At 45.9% G+C, this 18,559-nt stretch overlaps 1 protein-coding gene and 1 long non-coding RNA gene across 5 annotated transcripts in view; both read left to right on the plus strand.

The window, feature by feature from the left end:
* MEAF6 (MYST/Esa1 associated factor 6) overlaps positions 1–9,775 on the plus strand; it is a 24,565-nt gene extending 14,790 nt beyond the window's left edge. For 2 of the 3 annotated variants that reach the window (XM_020880291.2, XM_020880293.2), the window contains exons 5-8: positions 2,723–2,915; positions 6,784–6,813; positions 7,602–7,635; positions 8,139–9,775. In XM_020880291.2, the coding sequence (XP_020735950.1) occupies positions 2,723–2,915; positions 6,784–6,813; positions 7,602–7,635; positions 8,139–8,147 (266 nt within the window). In that variant the 3' untranslated portion in view covers positions 8,148–9,775. The remainder of the gene's footprint in view (positions 1–2,722; positions 2,916–6,783; positions 6,814–7,601; positions 7,636–8,138) is intronic. The other variant, XM_020880292.2, reaches the window with a different exon arrangement.
* A 3,506-nt stretch (positions 9,776–13,281) lies between these two features.
* LOC139035077 (uncharacterized) lies at positions 13,282–17,618 on the plus strand. Of its 2 annotated transcripts, none has more exons than XR_011487592.1 (4): positions 13,282–13,377; positions 14,777–14,832; positions 15,006–15,100; positions 17,461–17,618. It is a non-coding gene; the product is annotated as an uncharacterized lncRNA (long non-coding RNA). The 2 variants fall into 2 exon arrangements; XR_011487591.1 differs by having other exon boundaries at positions 13,282–13,373.
* Positions 17,619–18,559: the final 941 nt, after the last annotated feature.

Genomic DNA, 18,559 nt, shown 5'->3' on the forward strand with positions numbered 1-18,559 from the left:
AAAATCCCATGGAGGGAGGAGCCTGGTAGGCTGCAGTCCATGGGGTCGCTAAGAGTCAGACATGACTGAGCAACTTCACTTTCACTTTTCACTTTCATGCATTGGAGAAGGAAATGGCAACCCACTCCAGTGTTCTTGCCTGGAGAATCCCAGGGTCGGGGGAGCCTGGTGGGCTGCCGTCTATGGGGTCGCACAGAGTCGGACACGACTGAAGCGACTTAGCAGCAGCAGCAGCAGCAATGACTAATGATGTTGAGCATCTTTTCCTGTGCACATTGGCCATTTGTGTATCTTCTTTGGAGAGCTATCTATTCAAATCCATTGCTGAACTGTTTATAATAGCCAGGACATGGAAGCAACCTAGATGCCCATCAGCAGATGAAGGGATAAGGAAGCTGTGGTACATATACACTATGGAATATTACTCAGCCATTAAAAAGAATTCATTTGAATCAGTTCTAATGAGATGGATGAAACTGGAGCCCATTATACAGAGTGAAGTAAGCCAGAAAGATAAAGACCAATACAGTATACTAACGCATATATATGGAATTTAAAAAGATGGTAACGATAACCTTATATGCAAAACAGAAAAAGAGACACAGATGTACAGAACAGCCTTTGGGACTCTGTGGGAGAAGGCGAGGGTGGGATGTTCAGAGAGAACAGCATTGAAACAAGTATACTATCAAGGGTGAAACAGATCACCAGCCCAGGTTGGATGCATGAGATGGGTGCTCAGGGCTGGTACACTGGGAAGACCCAGAGGGATCGGGTGGAGAGGGAGGCAGGAGGGGGGATTGGGATGGGGAACACATGTAAATCCATGGCTGATTCATGTCAATGTATGACAAGAACCACTACAATATTGTAATTAGCCTCCAACGAATAAAAATAAATGAAAAACAAAACAAAAAAAATCCATTGCTGATGTTTTTAATTTTTTTGTCTTCTTGAGTTCTAAGAATTCTTTATATATTCTAGATACAAGTCTTTATCAGATATATGATTTGCAAATATACTTTCTCCCATTCCGTGGGTTGTGTGTTTTTAAGGCAGCATTGATTTATAAGTGCAATATGTACAGCATTATATTTTGACTTGTGTGTATACTACAGCGTGCTCACTACCAAAGTTTAGTTTCCATATGTGACCATATACTTGACCCCATTTGCCCATTTTGCCCCTGCCTCACTCCTGTGGGTTGTGTTTTTACTTTTTGGGTGTAATTTGCAGTTCAAGAGTTGTATATAAATGATATAGTTCACTTTACTTATTTTTTCTTTTGTTAAGCTTGGTTTTGTGGTCTTATCTAAGAAACCATGCCTAATCCAGTGAGTTCTAAGAGTTTTACAGCTTCTTCATATGAGTCTCTGGTTCAGTCTGAGTTAATTTTTATATATGGTGTGAGATAGTGTTCCAACTTCATTCTTTTGCGTGTGGATATCCAGTTATCTCAACACCATTTGTCAAAAAGACTGTTCTTTTTTCATTGAACTGTCTTGTCATCCTTGCTGAAAATCAGTTGACCACAAATGTAAGGATTTATATCCTGACTCTGAATTCTGTTCTCTTGACCTATATGTCTGGTCTTAGGGCAGTATCACACAGTCTTAGTTACTGTAGCTTTGTGTAGTAAGTTTTGAAGTTCTTGTGCTAATTTTTTATTAAATCCACTTTGATTTCAGGACAGGATTGGTTAGTATACTTTTTCTAGCTTAATAGTATTAGAGCTGCCTCTTCTGTTTTCATATAGTGTTCAAAGGCAAGGATTCATCACTGCTGAGATCTGCTTCCATTTCTCCCTTCTGCTTTTTTGGGGACTGCCTCTTTGTTTTAGCTCTCATATCCTTGTGCTGCTCAATTTGAAATCTCTTTCTAGAAGTTTATATTACAAAGATGTAACAAGAAGAAAACTAATCCTTGGCTCTGCTGTTCACCTAACTCCTTTTGAAAATTTTTAGAAACAGGTAATTTACACATATTTAGGATTCTTCATCAGTTCAGTAAAGTGAAAGTCTTCTCCTCCCCCATCCTTTTGTATTAAGAGTTTCAAGGAATTCCTTTCAGGAAGAAAAAGTGTACCTTTACCAAAGTATGTGTAGTTTTTCTTAAAAACATGTATTTATACAAATTGTTCTTGAATTTGATTATTTAATGTATCTGAGGGATATTTTAAAATTGGGAATATGTGTCAACTGAAAGGTATTATTACCATTTTTAAAATAATATTCTTAAGTCTTCTCAGAGTAACTTAGGTGGTGGAGCTCTTTTCCTCCTTGGCCCTTTTTCTTGATGGAAAGTCAAGATTCATGTGTAGTTTGGCAAGAAACCAGGGCCAGCTGTAGGATCTTTTCCCAAGGTCATCTCTCACCTCCTGGAGACCTATGTAATGTTTTTTATAATGCTTCTTAATTGTTAATCCCATTAGTGTATTCTGTGTTTCAGTAACTGCTATGTAGCAAGGTTATCTTGCATGGTCCAGTCTCTCAGCTGTCCTTAGATCTGTTGCTTCTGGTTACACTGTTTCAGATTACAAGTTTTTCAGCACTCTGGTAACTTTGATGCTTTGACTGAATGTATCTTCCTGTCAGTTGGAATATGTGGTCCTTGAGAGTAGTACCATATATTTTGGTGCTCGAAATTTCTTTTCCAGACTGATGGACAAACTGCCTGAGGAGTACTGATGATGCTTTGGGGGCCTTGTGTTTCTTCCCTCCAGGGGAGCCAGGAAGTGGGACGGAAAGTGACACTTCTCCAGACTTCCACAATCAGGAAAACGAGCCCAGCCAGGAGGACCCTGAGGATCTGGATGGATCTGTGCAGGGAGTGAAACCTCAGAAGGCTGCTTCTTCCACCTCCACAGGGAGTCATCACAGCAGCCATAAAAAGCGAAAGAATAAAAACCGGCACAGGTCAGTGGCGGGGACCACACTTCCCCAACCCCTGCCCCTCTGCCCCGTTCCCAGCCACTTAGAGCTGCCACCCATCATTGCCGTGAAGGGTCTTTACTGGAATAAACATTCTTCAGGATTAGTGTGGTCTTTCTGTTGCTGATGGGAAGAGACTCATTTGGTCCAAATGAAGCAGGCTAGTTTTTCTCTAAGGAAGGAGTTGGTGGGGATTAGAGTAACTGAAGGGAGACATCCTGCTTACAGCTTCTGGTGTGAAAAGTGAAAGTCACTCAGTCCTGTCTGACTCTTTGCAACCCCATGGACTGTAGCCTGCCAGGCTGCTCTGCCCATGGAATTCTCCAGGCAAGAATACTGGAGTGGGTTGCCATTCCCTTCTCCAGGGGATCTTCCAGACCATAAAACTTTTGTTTAGTACAGTGAATTTGAAATCCTTTCAGAGGAGGAAAAGGGAACTAGAAATGGAATCTGTGTACTGGCATTTGGAAAATGCCACTAGCATGTGTTGGCAAGCTGTGTGTGTGCGTGCCAAGTCGCTTCAGTCCTGCCCGACTCTTTGGGACCCTGTGACTGTAGCCACCCAGGCTCCACTGTCCGTGGAATTCTCCAGGCAAGAATCCTGGAGTGGGTTGCCATGCCCTCCTCCAGGTGATCTTCCTGACCCAGGGATTGAACCTGTGTCTCTTATGTCTCCTGCATTGGTAGACGGGTTCTTTACCACTAGAGCCTCCTGGGAAGCCTGTTGGGAAGCTGCAGAATGGGCTAAGTCATTTGCTCCTAGTCCTGATCCCTGCCTACCGTTATTCCCTGGAGGATGGAGTGAATAAGCTGATGAGCCTTTTTGCTTTTTAAATACAAGGTTTGTGATTGCTTATGATTTCTCTGTATATCTTCACAAATTGCTGATTTGAGTGTCAGAGGAACAATATAAAGGCTGTTAAGATACAAGAGCTCCTTCCTAGATAATGTTTGTTCACTGTGTTTTTTTGTAGTGCCTAATGAGCTAGGAATCACACCAGTGGGCAGAGAGGTCAGATGTTACCCAGAGAGGATTTCAGCATTCACTTTGCTTGGGGTTTGTATGATAGTGCCAGGGCCTCCTAGCTCAGGTAATTTGAACTCGTCCAGTTGCACTCAGAGAGGGAAATTCTTAGTTTTTCCAGGAAGGAATCTTGTCTTGGCCTCAAACCTTCTCCTGGGAGGTATGAAAACCAGACCATCCAACAGGCTGACTTTTGTCCTGCCCTCTTAGGAGCCTGCATGCTGAGGAGATGAAGGGGGTGTGCAAGGGATGGCGGGGTCCCCTGTCTTTCAGTTTACCTCTGGCTGAGTGCTCCTGCAGAACATACCCTCACGCACCCAGGGTGTTACGTTGTTAGCTTGATGGATGTGGCAAGCAGGGATAATATAGAATTAACCCTTAACAGGTTTAAGCTTCCCTGGCATCAACTGATTCTTTAATTCTTTTAAGAGTTTTTCTTGTCATTGGTGGTGGTGGTTTTTAGATGCAGGAGCAGTATATACTCCAGACAGTGACTGAGGACTGCAACTTAACATTTTTCTGCAAACCAAAATCACCACGCCAGTCTCATAAGTGTAGTAAGAGAGAGCAAAAGTTGCATCGCTCTGTCTCCCTTTTTTTTCTTAAATAAGGCTACAGGTTATTTGATTACTATGACAGGACCGATGCCAGTTTATCGTGAATAGCAGAGAGCCATACTCTTAAAAGTATTTTTTTTTAATTGTCAAGATAAAAAGGTTATGCCCTGTGTTGCTTTCATTAGGTTTACTCCAGTGCAATTTTAAATGTAATAATTTATTTTCCTATTTCAGAGTATCTAGAGGAGGGGATAAATTCCTTGAAAGTTTCTGGGACTTTTTTTTTCCATTCCTAGTACGACAGACTCTCTATAGCTGTTGTGTATTTCAGGTTATACCGTATTTTCCTTAATGATACAAACAGCTGATAAAAAGGAATTAGACATCGAACTTAACTTTGTCCTTGCAGATTGCTAGTAGAATTCCATAGGAACAGCTTTTCCTGCCTTTCTTCTCCTGGCCTTAGGAGCTAACTCCTTCCAGAAAAATACTAGGATTTAAAAAGATCTTCGGTGTTAGTTATTGCCTTCACAGTGGGGCTTTTTGTTTGGAAAGCAGAATCCTTTTGTCATCCCCCTGGTTTAGTATCTGGCTGGATTTCTCTGTGGACCTTAGGGTCGACTCACCTGCCGCAAGGGAAGAGAATGGAGTTGATGTCCCTTCCTTCTGGAAAAAACCTGTTTAGCACACCTCAGATTCCTGCCATCTTTAGTCTGGAATTGTGTGTGGCCCGAAGCCCTCGTCCCTGACCAGTGTCTTAGTGGGTCTGACAGGTTGGGGTGGGTGGGGGTGGGAGGAGAACTTCGTCTGCACATGTTTGTGATTTTGCTCCCAGTACAGTATTGTTTCTCCTCCAGTGTTCCACACTCCGTATCGTCAGATAAAAGTCAATGGTAAATTATTTCAACAAAGGTATGAATACCCACCATGTGCCAAGGCATTGTTTAGTGATGAGTAAACAAAGTGGAAATAAATAGGTACCTTAGCAAAAGAAATAACTTTTATTTGACCTTTTCAAGAATATGAAAATCTATCAAATAATCTTTAGCATTCATGAATGATCACAAGATTCTAAATTCTTATACTTTACATGATATCAGAACAGTAAATCACAGTGTGTTTAAAGAAAAATGTTGAAATTACAACCTATAGCTGCTTTGACAGGTTTTTACTACTATACCAAGCTCTAGAATTCTAGGTAGTTTATGAAATTTTCATTAAGTAGGTACAGTCTACTTCTTTAGTTTCTGATCAAAGTTAGACTGAAAGTTAAATTTCTGACAGTTCCTGGTTTGTACACTTAGTGTATACTTTTCCCAAATGTCTTAAGTGAAACTGTTGCATAAAGTATGTTAAGTTAAGCTTTATTCCAGCTTTGCTCTTGCAAACATTAGCTAGGAGGAAATAACAATAGTTTTGCATACTGTTTTACCATCTGTCTACAGCCTGAAAGGTTCTGGAACCAGCTAAGGACGGGTGTCATGCCCCTGGTTAATGTCTGCTTTGGAGGTCTGCCCCAGCCCATTGTCCTTTAGCAGAGACGGCCCAAAGTTCCCTCCTCTGGGCTTTTCCCAGCTAGACTCCGGTGGCTTGGGTGCTTGTAGATGTTAACTTCCTTGCAGACTTTGGTGTTCCATAATAGTAGTGCTAACATAAACAGTTAACTTGCCTTCCACCATTTCAGGGGCACAGTAATATGGCCCTATGATTTATGGAATAAGACTCTGATTTGACCCTTGGCTTCTAGCACGAATGCTGGGAAAAGTAATACCATGTTTGGACACAAATATAAAACCTGAGTCAGAAATTGCGAAATGTTTTTTATCTCCAAAAATTTATGATGTTTTAATCTTCCATTTTAGCGAAAGTACATTATGCTGAGTTGTTGTTACTGTCTTCAAAGCCCCTATCATTATGTGACTAAACCCTTCTTTCTCTTTTTCTTCTAATCCCGTTTATTTTTCATTATAATTAAATATTTTAAAAGTTCTAACTCTCAATCTAGCAGCCAATAGAAGGCCTGTAGGTATCTATAGTTTTCTAATGAAATAACTTTTATTACAGTCTTTTCCTCTGATACGAAATCCACTAAAGGAAGGGAGTCTCCCAACCCCAGAATCTGTGGTGCTTTGATGTTTGAAACTTTGTGGCTTAAGATTCTTAAAACTGATGTTGTTTCTACAACCTTGCTAGGGTGGCTAATCAACTAATTTATTCAATTAGTATATTATTAACGTCTATTGCTTTCTTCCTTTCAAATGCTGCCCCTCAGCCCGTCTGGCATGTTTGATTATGACTTTGAGTAAGTTTGATTTGAACTAGTCTTTGTGCTGTATTGTCTAGTGTGTAGAGACCAGTATGCCTTTTCAAGACCTTTCTAACCCATAGTTTATCTGTTTAATTATAGGTATGTATATTAGGTTAGGCTGGGAAGTTTTTTTAAAAACAAAAACGTGATGGAGGTAACATTTTATTTAATAAGTTAAGCAAAATTAAGTAAACTTCACTTTTATGCATTTCGATTTCTTGAAAAATAAGATAACCTTTACTTTAATTCATATTTAAGTTGATGTCCCGGCTTTGCTTCATAAGGAGGTTAATAGTTTAAGATCTTGATATTTTGCTGTGGGAAGATTTAAAAATTGAAATTTGTTTAATTTCTTTTGTGTTTCATGTCCAGAAATACAAACTCCTAGTCTCTTTCCTGTTCTTAATTACTCTGTGTCTCAGACAGTGATGTAGTTGCAGAACTAGTATATTAACGTAGAGCATGTCCTCTTAATCCAAGCCCTTTAACATGTCATTTTGGAATAATTTCTAAAAATTGTATGGCTTTCATAACTGCTGTTGTATATTTCTTTTTGAGTCATCTAAGTTTACCTTGTGGCAAGAGTATCTGCTCGTGTTTTTAATAAATACTTGCTCAATAATATCTGGGTAAACAACTAAATATGACTTAGTCTAATGGAGAATGTGGATTTTACTTAACCAAATAGTCTTTGTTATAGCTTGTGCCCTATGCAGTAGCTGGTTCTTGGACCCTTTTTCTGTAAATTAAAATGCAAATATCTTTTATCTTTCCCATCACAGGATTGATCTGAAGTTAAACAAAAAACCACGAGCTGTAAGTATCAGCCAGACCATTTCAGAGAGGCTGGTAAATTTTGAAAATGGTTAGAAAGATGTATTTGCCTTCAGAGCTTGACTGTTCCTAATCTGGGGTCACAGTTCTCGTTTTAAAGTCTGGGGTGTCCATGTGGACACAGTTCAACTTTTAGATTGATGTTCTTTTGTTGTATTTTGAAGAGAGAAAGGGTCACGCATTTTTAACTGAAGAAAAACTCCATTTGATTAATTAATCAACTGTTCATACTAATCTTTCTCGCATCCTCATCCTCCCCACCCCCCGCCATGCCTCTGACTGGTGAGTTCTCAGGTCTAATTAGTAAGAATTGATGCTTCCGTCCCTTTGTGGGACTCAGAAGACAGGCCACTTTCAGATGTGAAATGTCCATTGCATTTGAAAAAGAATCTTGATTATAGAACAGTCGCCTGGCAGGGTTGTTTGTGAGAATTTATCAGTGTCCTGCCGAGGGTAAGTTGGGACTTCTGTTTTTCTCTCTTCAGGACTATTAGAAGACTCATTCGTGCGGACGCTTCCAGGCTGTAGAGCCTGCTTCCCTCCTCCGACCTCACAGAGATGAGCATCCTTCACCTGAGTGCGTGGCCATCCACCTCTGCTTTCCCAGACCCCACTGCCTGTGACTCTTGAGTCGTTTGTTCCGACATGTGGTGACAAACAAGTCATTTCCATAAGACCGCACTGGATCATTTACTTTGTGTCATTTTTAGTACCCGAACTGCAGGAAGACACATGACATGGTTATACTCCCAACAAGTTGCTAACCGTGCATTCCTCCCTTCTTGGAATGAATGTCTCCCCCCACCCCCCCAAACTGGCTGGCACCAGCTTCATCCATCATGCGCATGGAGAAATGTTCTCTGGGTTTGTTTTATGCTGAATGTAGAACACAGGTCACATTTCAGAGGGAGGCTGTAAATATCTGACGTTTTCTTATTTTGTTTGTGTTTTATCATTTTTCTATTATTGTTTTTACCATCTTATTTTCTTTGGGGACTTTTTGTAATGCCATTGTACAGCTCATACCTACCTTCCTGCTGACATATCTGATGATCTGTTTTGTGCAGTTGCCAATATTCTTAACTGAATATAATCTGGTTTACCATAAATAGAATGGGACTTGGCTTTTTGTTTTTCTGCAGAGGGAAGGTAAAGAGTGTTTATTTAATAATTACCTACCTTAAATCTTTCTGAATTGAAAGCAGTTTCATGTTCAAGGAACAAGAAAAACTGAAAAACATAAGTTTGAATCAACCCTTTTAAAATATTTTTATTCTTTTGTATAAATAAAATTTCACAGGCTTTGACTTCTCATGCTTTACTTTTTAAAAAAATTTTTTAATTGAAGGATAATTGCTTTACAGAATTTTGTGTCCTGCTTTACTTTTAAACCTGAGATTGTTTTTTTGTTTATTTTCACTTATTTATTCGTATCATGCCTTATGGAAATTTCTCTTTCTCCAGCTTTTCTTTCTTTGATGGTATTTGCCTGGTTAAATATTGCTGTAAAAATCACTAAGGCAAATGGAAGGGCTCCAAATTGTACCCCAAACTGGTAATGCCTGGAGTTCTAGAGCAGAGTAAATGACAGGTTCACGGAGAGGCCACGACACCAGCAGATGCCCCTTCCTAATGGAGTGGATGGGCTGAGGAGCCTTCTGGGGGTCGTTACCTGCCTCTGGAGCAGTGGCCACCCACCTTGGCTGCACATTGGAATCACCTGGGATGCTTAGAAAAACACCAATACCTGGGTCCTACCCGCCCCGCCAAGACTCTTACTTGCATATAGTCTAATAGTGGAGGTATTCTTTCCAAGAGTCCCTGGCATTCTGCTAAGAAGCCAGGTTGAGAGCCACTGCATTAGGAGACTGGATTGTTCGGTTTAAGTCCTATGTTTTGTATCAGTCTAGGGGATAAGCTGTGGGGCCTCAACTTTCCTTTGACTCTATTTAGTCATAGCCCTTTACATACGTCCATATCTTTGTTAGAAAAAATATGTCCCATTTGTGGTAATATTGGTAGAGTTAAAATATGGACAGCAGCTATTATCGAGACACATCTACCTTGTCAAATGTTTGCAGAAGCTTTCACTCTTGTTCTCAAATAAACTTTCTTTTTTTGACTCTGTGGCTATTTAGATGTCTTTGCTTATGTCTTTGGTAGTAGAACTTTAGGGATATTTTTAGGAAATAGTTATGGCTTCCCTGGTGGCTCAGAGGGTAAAGCGTTTGCCTGCAGTGCAGGAAACCCGGGTTTGATTCCTGGGTCAGGAAAATCCCCTGGAGAAGGAAATAGCAACCCACTTCAGTACCCTTACTTGGAAAATCCCATGGACGGAGAAGCCTTGTAGGCTACAGTCCATGGGGTCACAAAGAGTTGGACACGACTGAGCGACTTCACTTCACTCACTTTCTTATATATAGACTTTTCCAAAAAACACAGACAAATCCCACTAAGCTGAAGACAATGGGAACCAGAAACTTTCTGCATCCTTTTTTTTTTTTCTGTTTCTCCTTTCCCAGGAGGAAAAGACGGGATCTCTGCAGTTTCCTTAACCGGGAGGACAGCACGCAGCAATCCTGAAGATAGTTTTGACTCTCATAATTTGACATTTGCTAGAGACAGAATAAGTGAAAATCGCTCAGTCCTGTCTGACTCTTTGCAACACCATGGACTGTAGCCTGCCAGGCTCCTCTGTCCATAGAGTTCTCCAGGCCAGAATGCTGGAGTGGGTAGCTGTTCCCTCCTCCAGAGAATCTTCCCACTCCAGCTCTTCTGCGTTGCAGGCGGTTTCTTTACCATCTGAGCCACCAGGGGAGCCAGAGATAGAATGCCTACTCTTAAAAAGGTGTATTATTAAGAGCATATCTATGTATATGAATACCTCTGTATATATATATAAAGTCATGATTAGAGACACAGGTAGCTTTATACATATTTTCTCTGTGAAGTTTCGTCATTGATTAGGAGACCTCCAAACATTTCTGTAAGTTGGCCAGGCATACTGAAGATACAAGAGCCTTAGAGGTTTTCTAGTTTCCCTGGTTTAGGAAAAAACCATTAGGAGGTCTCTGTCTACCATGCCTGTGATATTTGTAACTTTGGTTATCGGCTAAGTTTAAGTTTGCTTGACTTTATATAAAAAGAGGATAAGGTCATGACTTTGATCTTAGCGACCATGCTAGTGGAGGAACATATTTACTGAGGTGGCAGTTGCCTTCAAAAGCTCCCCTGTGTAACTCGTGGTAGAGGTGGTCTGCTGGGTGGCCTGCATCCTCCCATCCTAGCAACCCCCACCAGCGACCCCTGCCCTGGAGTGGCTGCCAGGACCACCGGAGAAGTGCTGCCTTCTCCAGGTTGGTTGTGTTTGGAGTTCTACTTGGTTTCCTGTCTTTAACCTTCTCATCTCTAAGATGGGAATAGGGTGTCCTTTGCTCCTTACAGTAGTTATAAAACATGGACAAGCCCAAGCACTTTATGTCTTATTCTGGGAGGATGGTGCCTGTACAAAGCTTCCAAGGGAGTCTCAAATGCATATCTTTCAGGAGCTGAGGACTTAGCTCACAGTGTTGTAAACACCATCAGACCCTCAAAGTTGAATACAGAGAGTGGGAACAACCCAGAAAGTAGAAGCTGAGAAGCTCTTTGGGGCCTGGGGAGAGACCGAGGGAAGTGTCGTGAGGGCCAGGGAGGGTGGAGTACATGGTCTATCCAAGATGCTGCCCCAATCTTGGGGGCTTTTGGGGTGCTGTTGGAAATCTGGAAATAGGTGAAATGTTTTCACGATAATGAAGTTTATTCTCTTTACTTAGAAGAAAATCCCTTATTATGGAAGAGGAGGAAGCAGGCATTAGCATTACTTCTGATTCCCAGGCTGGATCTTTGCGTGCTGGGGTAATGTGGGTACCCTGTAAGTGTGTATTCTAAGGAGGGCAAAGTTGACATCTTGAGCTATGTGGTAAGTAAGGGAACTGAAACCCGGATTACAGGGCCTAAGCTTGAGAGCAGCAAGTATGCTGTTTTGAAACACTGTGACTTAGTTTTTGCTTTTATTCTGACTCCTCTGCCCCTTAGCCTTACTCCAAATTACTGAGGCATCATTACACTTAAAAACTGACATCAGGGGGACTTTCCTGGTGGTCCAGTGGCTAACATTCCGAGCTCCCAATGCAGGGGGCCTGGGTTCAATCCCTGGTCAGGGTACTAGATCCCACATGCCACAACCAAATATCCTAAGCTAAGACCCAGTGCGGACAGTTACATAAATAAAAACCAAGGCCTCACATCAGAAGCCTGACTCAGGGTGCTGCCCTGGTTTGGCCGTGGTGTGGAGAGGGAGTTGGACTGTACTTTGTACACATTTACTTTTCCTGGGCTGGGCTCCTGTTCAATGCCTGCGAGGGCCATGTGCATTAGAGATGCAGAGATAAGAAGAAGGGGTTGGGGTCCTTATTCCTGTGTTAATCTAAATTAATGTTATCAAGCCTAAAGTTTATTAAGTGGCAAGCTCCGTAATTTGAAACAATTTTCCCTTCTGTGGAGTAACTATTTTCTCCCACTGAGCTGGGCTGTAACAAAGTTGATTCTGATCCCTACTTCAAAGGGTGGTGGTCTCCAAGGTGGGTGGTGGAGGCTGGGAAGAACATGGGAGCCTTTGGTTTATGTTGACTTTCAGGCTCAGTCTTATTTAGCTCTTCACTTTGTGTTATAGAATATACAGAAATATTCATTTATTAGTACTTGTAAGAGAATTTATAAGTAAGTATTAGGGTTGAACCACAAGCAATCAACCATGTTGATCTTCCAAAATGGCAGTTATCATGGTTTAACAACATACATGTGTTGGGGGTAAGTGTGCACCGTTTTCACTGATCATGCACAAAAATAAACAATAGCTGGGAATTCCGTGGAGGTCCAGCAGTTAAGACTTTGAATTTTCATTGCTGTGGACCTGGGTTCAATGCCTGATTGGGGAACTAAGATCTAATAAGCTTCGCAGTGACAGGAAGAAGAAAAAAAAGAGACCCCTGGCCAGTACAGCTCTCCTCAGACTCCCGTCCCCACCCCCATAACTTATTTCTCTGCCCAAGGATGTGCTTAGTCACTCAGTCATCTCTGACTCTGATGCCATGGACAGTAGCCCGCCAGGCTCCTCTGTCTGTGGGGATTCTGCAGGCAAGAATACTGGAATGGGTTGCCATGCCCGCCTCTGGGGATCTTCCCAACCCAGGGATTGAACCCATGTCTCCCGCATTGCAGGTGGATTCTTCACCATCTGAGCTACCAGGGAAGGTCCTACCCAAGGATACTTTAAAATATCTAACTTGAATAATACATTCAAATGACATGTATTCAAATGGTACTAAAGTCAATGGAAGGTTGGTCCACCTGCTCTCTGCTCCCAGTTGTCCTTCCAGAAGAACCTTGTACTTACATGAGCAACATTCACACATATAACAGAAGTGGTAGCATACTCTTTTAAAAATTAAACAACTTATTTAATTTTGGCTGTGCTGGGTCTTTGTTGCTGCCTGCGGGCTTTCTCTAGTTGGGGGCCCCTTGCTCCCCAGACTGTCATACCGGGAGGCGCCAGCAGGTGGCAGGCAGAGCACCCCAGCGCCCCTGGCCTTCACGAAGCTCTTCCCTGGAGAGGAGCCAGGATAGGAGCCTTTGGACCTTCCCAGTGACCTGCCTCCCAGCAACAAGCCTAACTCTGTGTGGTAGGTGGGTTGCCCAATTCTTCCCCCCACCCCCAAGTTTTACAGCTGTTTCTTAAATGAGTGAGCCGTTGAAGATCACCAGCAGCGACCTTGAGCTGGGCTTTGAGGCCGCACCCGAGAATGAGCCCGGGCCCTCCTCCCCCTCCAGGAACTAGCCGGAAGGATTTACATACCGTGGCCTGGCAGGGCTCCAGTTTCCTTAATTGTAGGGCCCTACTTCCTGTCCCTTTTTAGCCAAATCTCCCACACCCTTCCATGAAATAGGAGGTCCCCAGAACAGGCTCTTACTCACCACCCTTTACCCACTCTACTGTGTATATGGTCTAGGGAAAAATAAATTAATAAATGAACCAGAGGTTTGAGGATCCCTGAGGCAAAAATGCTAGGACCCCAGGACCACTTTCTTGAGGGGTGGGGCCCCGGTGACCAGCTGGGTCCAGGGCTTGGGTTGGTGGCCCTCCCCCCACCCCCCCAACTCTAGATTCATGACTTACTGAATCCCAGTTTCTCTGTGGCTTGCTCTCTCTCTCTCTGAGATAGAGACCCGCCCAGCACCTCCTTCAGGGCAGGCAGGGGGCTTGCTCTTCTGAAGGGCAGGGCAGACACTCTGGCTTTCCCAGGAGACTTGAGGGGAGAAGGGAGGGCACAGAACATCACTGGTGGGAACGGGGAGGGCGTGGCAGCTGCGATGGTGACTGGTGACCTCTCCCAGCCACTGCCCACGCCCTCCTGCAGGAGACCAGTGTTGTTCGGGGGGCTTAGCAGCCCTGGGGGTTGGGGACGGGAGTTGTACCTAGTTTAGGTCCCCAGATCTTTAGGGACTGCTGGAGTCCCTCAGGTGGGCTCTGTGGGATGGGGACAAGAGTGGGCAGGGACATCCAGGCAGGGAATTTCATCCAGTTCTCTGCCAGGGGGTGGCCGAGGTTTCTGAAGTCGTCCTGCGCTCCCGGAGTGTGGTTAACCCGTGCGCGGGACAGAACTTGCAAGAAGACTCAGGGTCAGGCCCCAGCTGGTGAGAGCCCAGGGTGGGGTGGGTGGGGTGGGGGGCCTGCAGGGTTCCAGGAAGGGCTGGCAGGAGGCCGTCCTCCGTGAGTGCCCCAGGATCATTTCCCAATGCAGGGATTTGCATATGCTCTGTTTTCCCCCTGGCTTCTCAGTCTCTGGAACCAGGAAAACAAAAGGAGGAAAGAGGAGGCTGGGCAGTGCCGAAGCACCTCAGTGACTTGAGCTCCTGTCTCAGGGTCACGTCCCGGCCCTACTGCCCTCCGCTTCACACCTTTTCCCCCCAAGTGTTTATTTTTTAAAATTTTTATTGGAGTATAGTTGATTTACGATGTGTTGGTTTCAGGTATATAGCAAAATGATTCGGTTATACATACATATATACACCCACTCTTTTTTAGATTCTCTTCCCATCCAGATCATCCAGAGTGTTGAGCAGTGTTGCCTGTGCTATACGGTAGGTCCTTAATAGTTACTTATTTTATATATAATAGTGTGTATGTCACTCCCAGCCTCCCAATTTACCCCTCCCCATCACCCCTTTCCCCCTGGCTAACCATTAAGCTTGTTGTCTACGTCTGTGACTCAAACTTCTGTTTTCTAATTAAGTTCGTCTGTACCCTTTTTTAGATTCCGCATGCAAGTGACATCATATGATCTTTGTCTTTCTTTCACACTTCACAACCAAGTAGTGTGTGGCTCAAGAAAGCCAGGCTGTGAGAGAGGTGAGTGCGGTGGCCAGAGCCATAGAGCCAGTGGCGGGGACCTGGACCCAGGGCTGCTTTATTCTGAGCTGCTACCACACAGACTGAGGTCTCCTCTTGCCAATTCTAGGGAGAAGCAGGGACCATCACATCCCTGTCATGGGAGGGGACGCTGAAGCCTTGTGAACAAAGATGTTTCAGCGGGTGGGGCAGGAGTTGGTGGGGAGAACGTCACAGTTAAAAACCCAACTCGTGGGAAAGAAACATGCTGGGCATTGGGTCTGGCAGCCTCTAAGCAGCTCTGCCTGGAAGCCAGATTGAGAAAGAGGCCTGGAGGGGAGGCTCCGAACCCCGATGGCCCCAGCCAGGTCGAGGCTGCCGGGAAAGTACAGATGACAGGGCACTGAACTGACTCAGTCCTCCAAGAGCCCGGCCCCAGCTGGCACTGGCTGTTCGGGCCCTGCTGCCCTTGTCTGTGCCTGCCAGAGGAACAGCAAGGCCAGGCATGGCCCCTAGACCGTCCACCCGCACCCAGACCTGCCGCCCCTGCCCCTGCCCGCCGGCCTGTGAGACCTGCTTCCCCAGATACGGCCCCTAGACAGTCCACCAGCACCCAGACCTGCCGCCCCTGCCCCCTGCCCGCCGGCCTGTGAGAACTGCTTCCCCAGATACGGCCCCTAGACCGTCCACCCGCACTCAGACCTGCCGCCCCTGCCCCCTGCCCGCCGGCCTGTGAGACCTGCTTCCCCAGATACAGCCTCTAGACAGTCCACTAGCACTCAGACCTGCCGCCCCTGCCCCTGCCCCTGCCCGCCGGCCTGTGAGACCTGCTTCCCCAGATACAGCCTCTAGACAGTCCACCAGCACTCAGACCTGCCGCCCCTGCCCCCTGCCCGCTGGCCTGTGAGACCTGCTTCCCCAGATACAGCCCCTAGACCGTCCACCCGCACCCAGACCTGCCGCCCCTGCCCCCTGCCTGCCGGCCTGTGAGAACTGCTTCCCCAGATACGGCCCCTAGACAGTCCACCAGCACCCAGACCTGCCGCCCCTGCCCCTGCCCGCCGGCCTCTGAGACCTGCTTCCCCAGATACGGCCCCTAGACAGTCCACCAGCACCCAGACCTGTTGCCCCTACCTACTCCCCGCCTGCCTGTGAGACCTGCTTCCCCAGATACGGCCCCTAGACAGTCCACCAGCAGCCAGACCTGCTGCCCCTGCCCCCTGCCCACTGCCTGTGAGACCTGCTTCCCCAGATATGACTCCTACATAGTCTACTAGCACCCAGACCTCCTGCCCCTGCCCCCGCCCCCTGCCCACCTGCCTGTGAGACCTGCTTCCCTGGATACGGCCCCTAGACAGTCCACCAGCACTCAGACCTGCCACCCCTGCCCACCTGCCTGCCTGTGAGACCTGCTGCCCACCCGTTCCTTACAGAGCAGAAGCAGTGAAAGACCAGAGTTCAGCTCTGTGCTGAGGACCCAGGGGGAGCCTTCGAGTCTATGGATGCAGGCTGCTGGGATGGGCGGAGGGGTGAAGGCACCCTACTTCTCCTTCCAGGCCTCCCTTGGGGCTCAGGGCTTTCACACCCCCACCCCACCCTGTGGTATGCAGCGGGGTCGGGGGGCTGCATGGGTGGAGCTGCTGGGCAGGGAGGGTGTCAGGTCAGTTCTCGCGTTAGAGGTTACCATGTAGGTGTAAGGGGCTTTCCTGGTAGCTCAGCTGGTAAAGAATCTGCTTGCAATGCAGGAGACCCCGGTTTGATTCCTGGGTTGGGAAGATCCCCTGGAGGAAGGATAGGCTGTCCACTCCAGTATACTTGAGTTTCCCTGGTGTCTCAGACAGTCAAGAATCCACCTGCAATATGGGAGACCTGGGTTCGATCCCTGAGTTGGGAAGATCCCCTGGAGGAGGGCATGGCAACCCACTCTAGCATTCTTGCTCGGAGAATCCCCATGGACAGAGGAGCCTGGTGGGCTACATACAGTCCATGGGGTCATAAAGAGTTGGACACGACTGAGCAACTAAGCCCAGCACAGGCAGATGCAAACCTGTGTGGCTGTGAGGCGCAGGGCTGCGGGCACCCCCACCACGTCCGTCCCTCTCGGGGGCCTGGAGTCACTGAGGACTAGTGTCTGGAGCATCCTGCCTCCCTCAGGTTTGTGGGACCGGGGGAGCCCAAGCTGAGGCCCTGCCTGGTTTGTCTTCCTCCATGGGACCTTGGGCAAGTCAGCTTTGTCAGTGGCTAATAATGAACTGGACAGTCCGGTATTTTAGCTTCCCATCTATAAACACGAAGGCCTGTAAAGGGCCTTTAATCTGGAATACAGTTCTTGACTGGTAAAGCTATTTTATAAGTAAGGCAACAACCTTTCTTGGTTGCAGATACAGCCTCCTGAGGTGCCCGGACGTCGCAGGCCCAGGGCACCTACCTGGATGAGCACTGTGTGGGGGCTTGGGAGTCTTGCTTGCTGAAGTCACTCCCATGTGATGCCTGGCTTCTTGCCTCAAGTGCAGGCTTCTACAGGGTATTCAGCCAAGGACAATGGGGTGGGGTGGGAGGGCTAACAAGCAGAGAGATGGCCAGCATCGCCTTTCCTACCACAGGCTGCATGATTGTTCTGTGGGAAACCTATTTCTAGGGAAGGAAAGAAAAAAGCAGTATAAAAGCTTCACAGGGCTTCCCTGGTGGTCCAGTGATTAAGCCTGCCAAAGCAACGGGACATGGGTTTGATCCCTAGTCCAGGAAGATCCCATGCACCAAGGAGCAACTGCATCTGTGAGCCACAACTACTGAGTCCACGGCGCTGCGACTCCTGAAGCCTATGCACCTAGGGCTTGTGTTCCCCAACAAGAGAAGTCACTGCAACCAGAAGCTCGTGCCCGGCAACAAAGAGTACCCCCCGCTCGCTGCAACTAGACAAAGCCTGCACGCAGCACGAAGACCCAGCACAGCCAAAATAAATGATCTCCGAAAAAAGAAAGTTTCACAAAGAGTAAGCGCAAATTAGTGAGATGTTCGAAGATATAATTATTAGAACTATTTTTGCCATTGCTGATAGTGTTTAGGGCTCATCTGACAAGCCTAGTTTTTCACTTACAGTATTTAACATTTATTTTAAAACACGTTTTGTTTATTTGGCTGTGCCGGGTCTTAATTGCGGCACGCTTGATCTTTGATCTTCATTTTGGCATGTGGGATCTTTAGCTGTGGCGCGTGAGCTCTTAGCTGTGGCGTGTGGGATCTAGTTCCCTGCCCAGGGATAGAACCTGGGCCACCTGCACTTGGGAGTGTGGAGTCTTAGCCACCGGACGTCCAGGGAAGCCCCTATACCTCATTTATCTGGAAAAACAAACAAACAAAAACCCCCAAGCCGAAAAACGAAGAAGAAAATCCTGCCTGGCCTCTTCCCTTCCAGGGGCAGATGGGAAGGTTGAGACGATGGGGGAAGGTGAACACAACATGGGGCCCTTTAATGAGCAT

The sequence above is a fragment of the Odocoileus virginianus genome, chromosome 5 (genome assembly GCF_023699985.2).
Source record: "Odocoileus virginianus isolate 20LAN1187 ecotype Illinois chromosome 5, Ovbor_1.2, whole genome shotgun sequence".
In the NCBI taxonomy this organism is placed as follows: domain Eukaryota; kingdom Metazoa; phylum Chordata; class Mammalia; order Artiodactyla; family Cervidae; genus Odocoileus; species Odocoileus virginianus.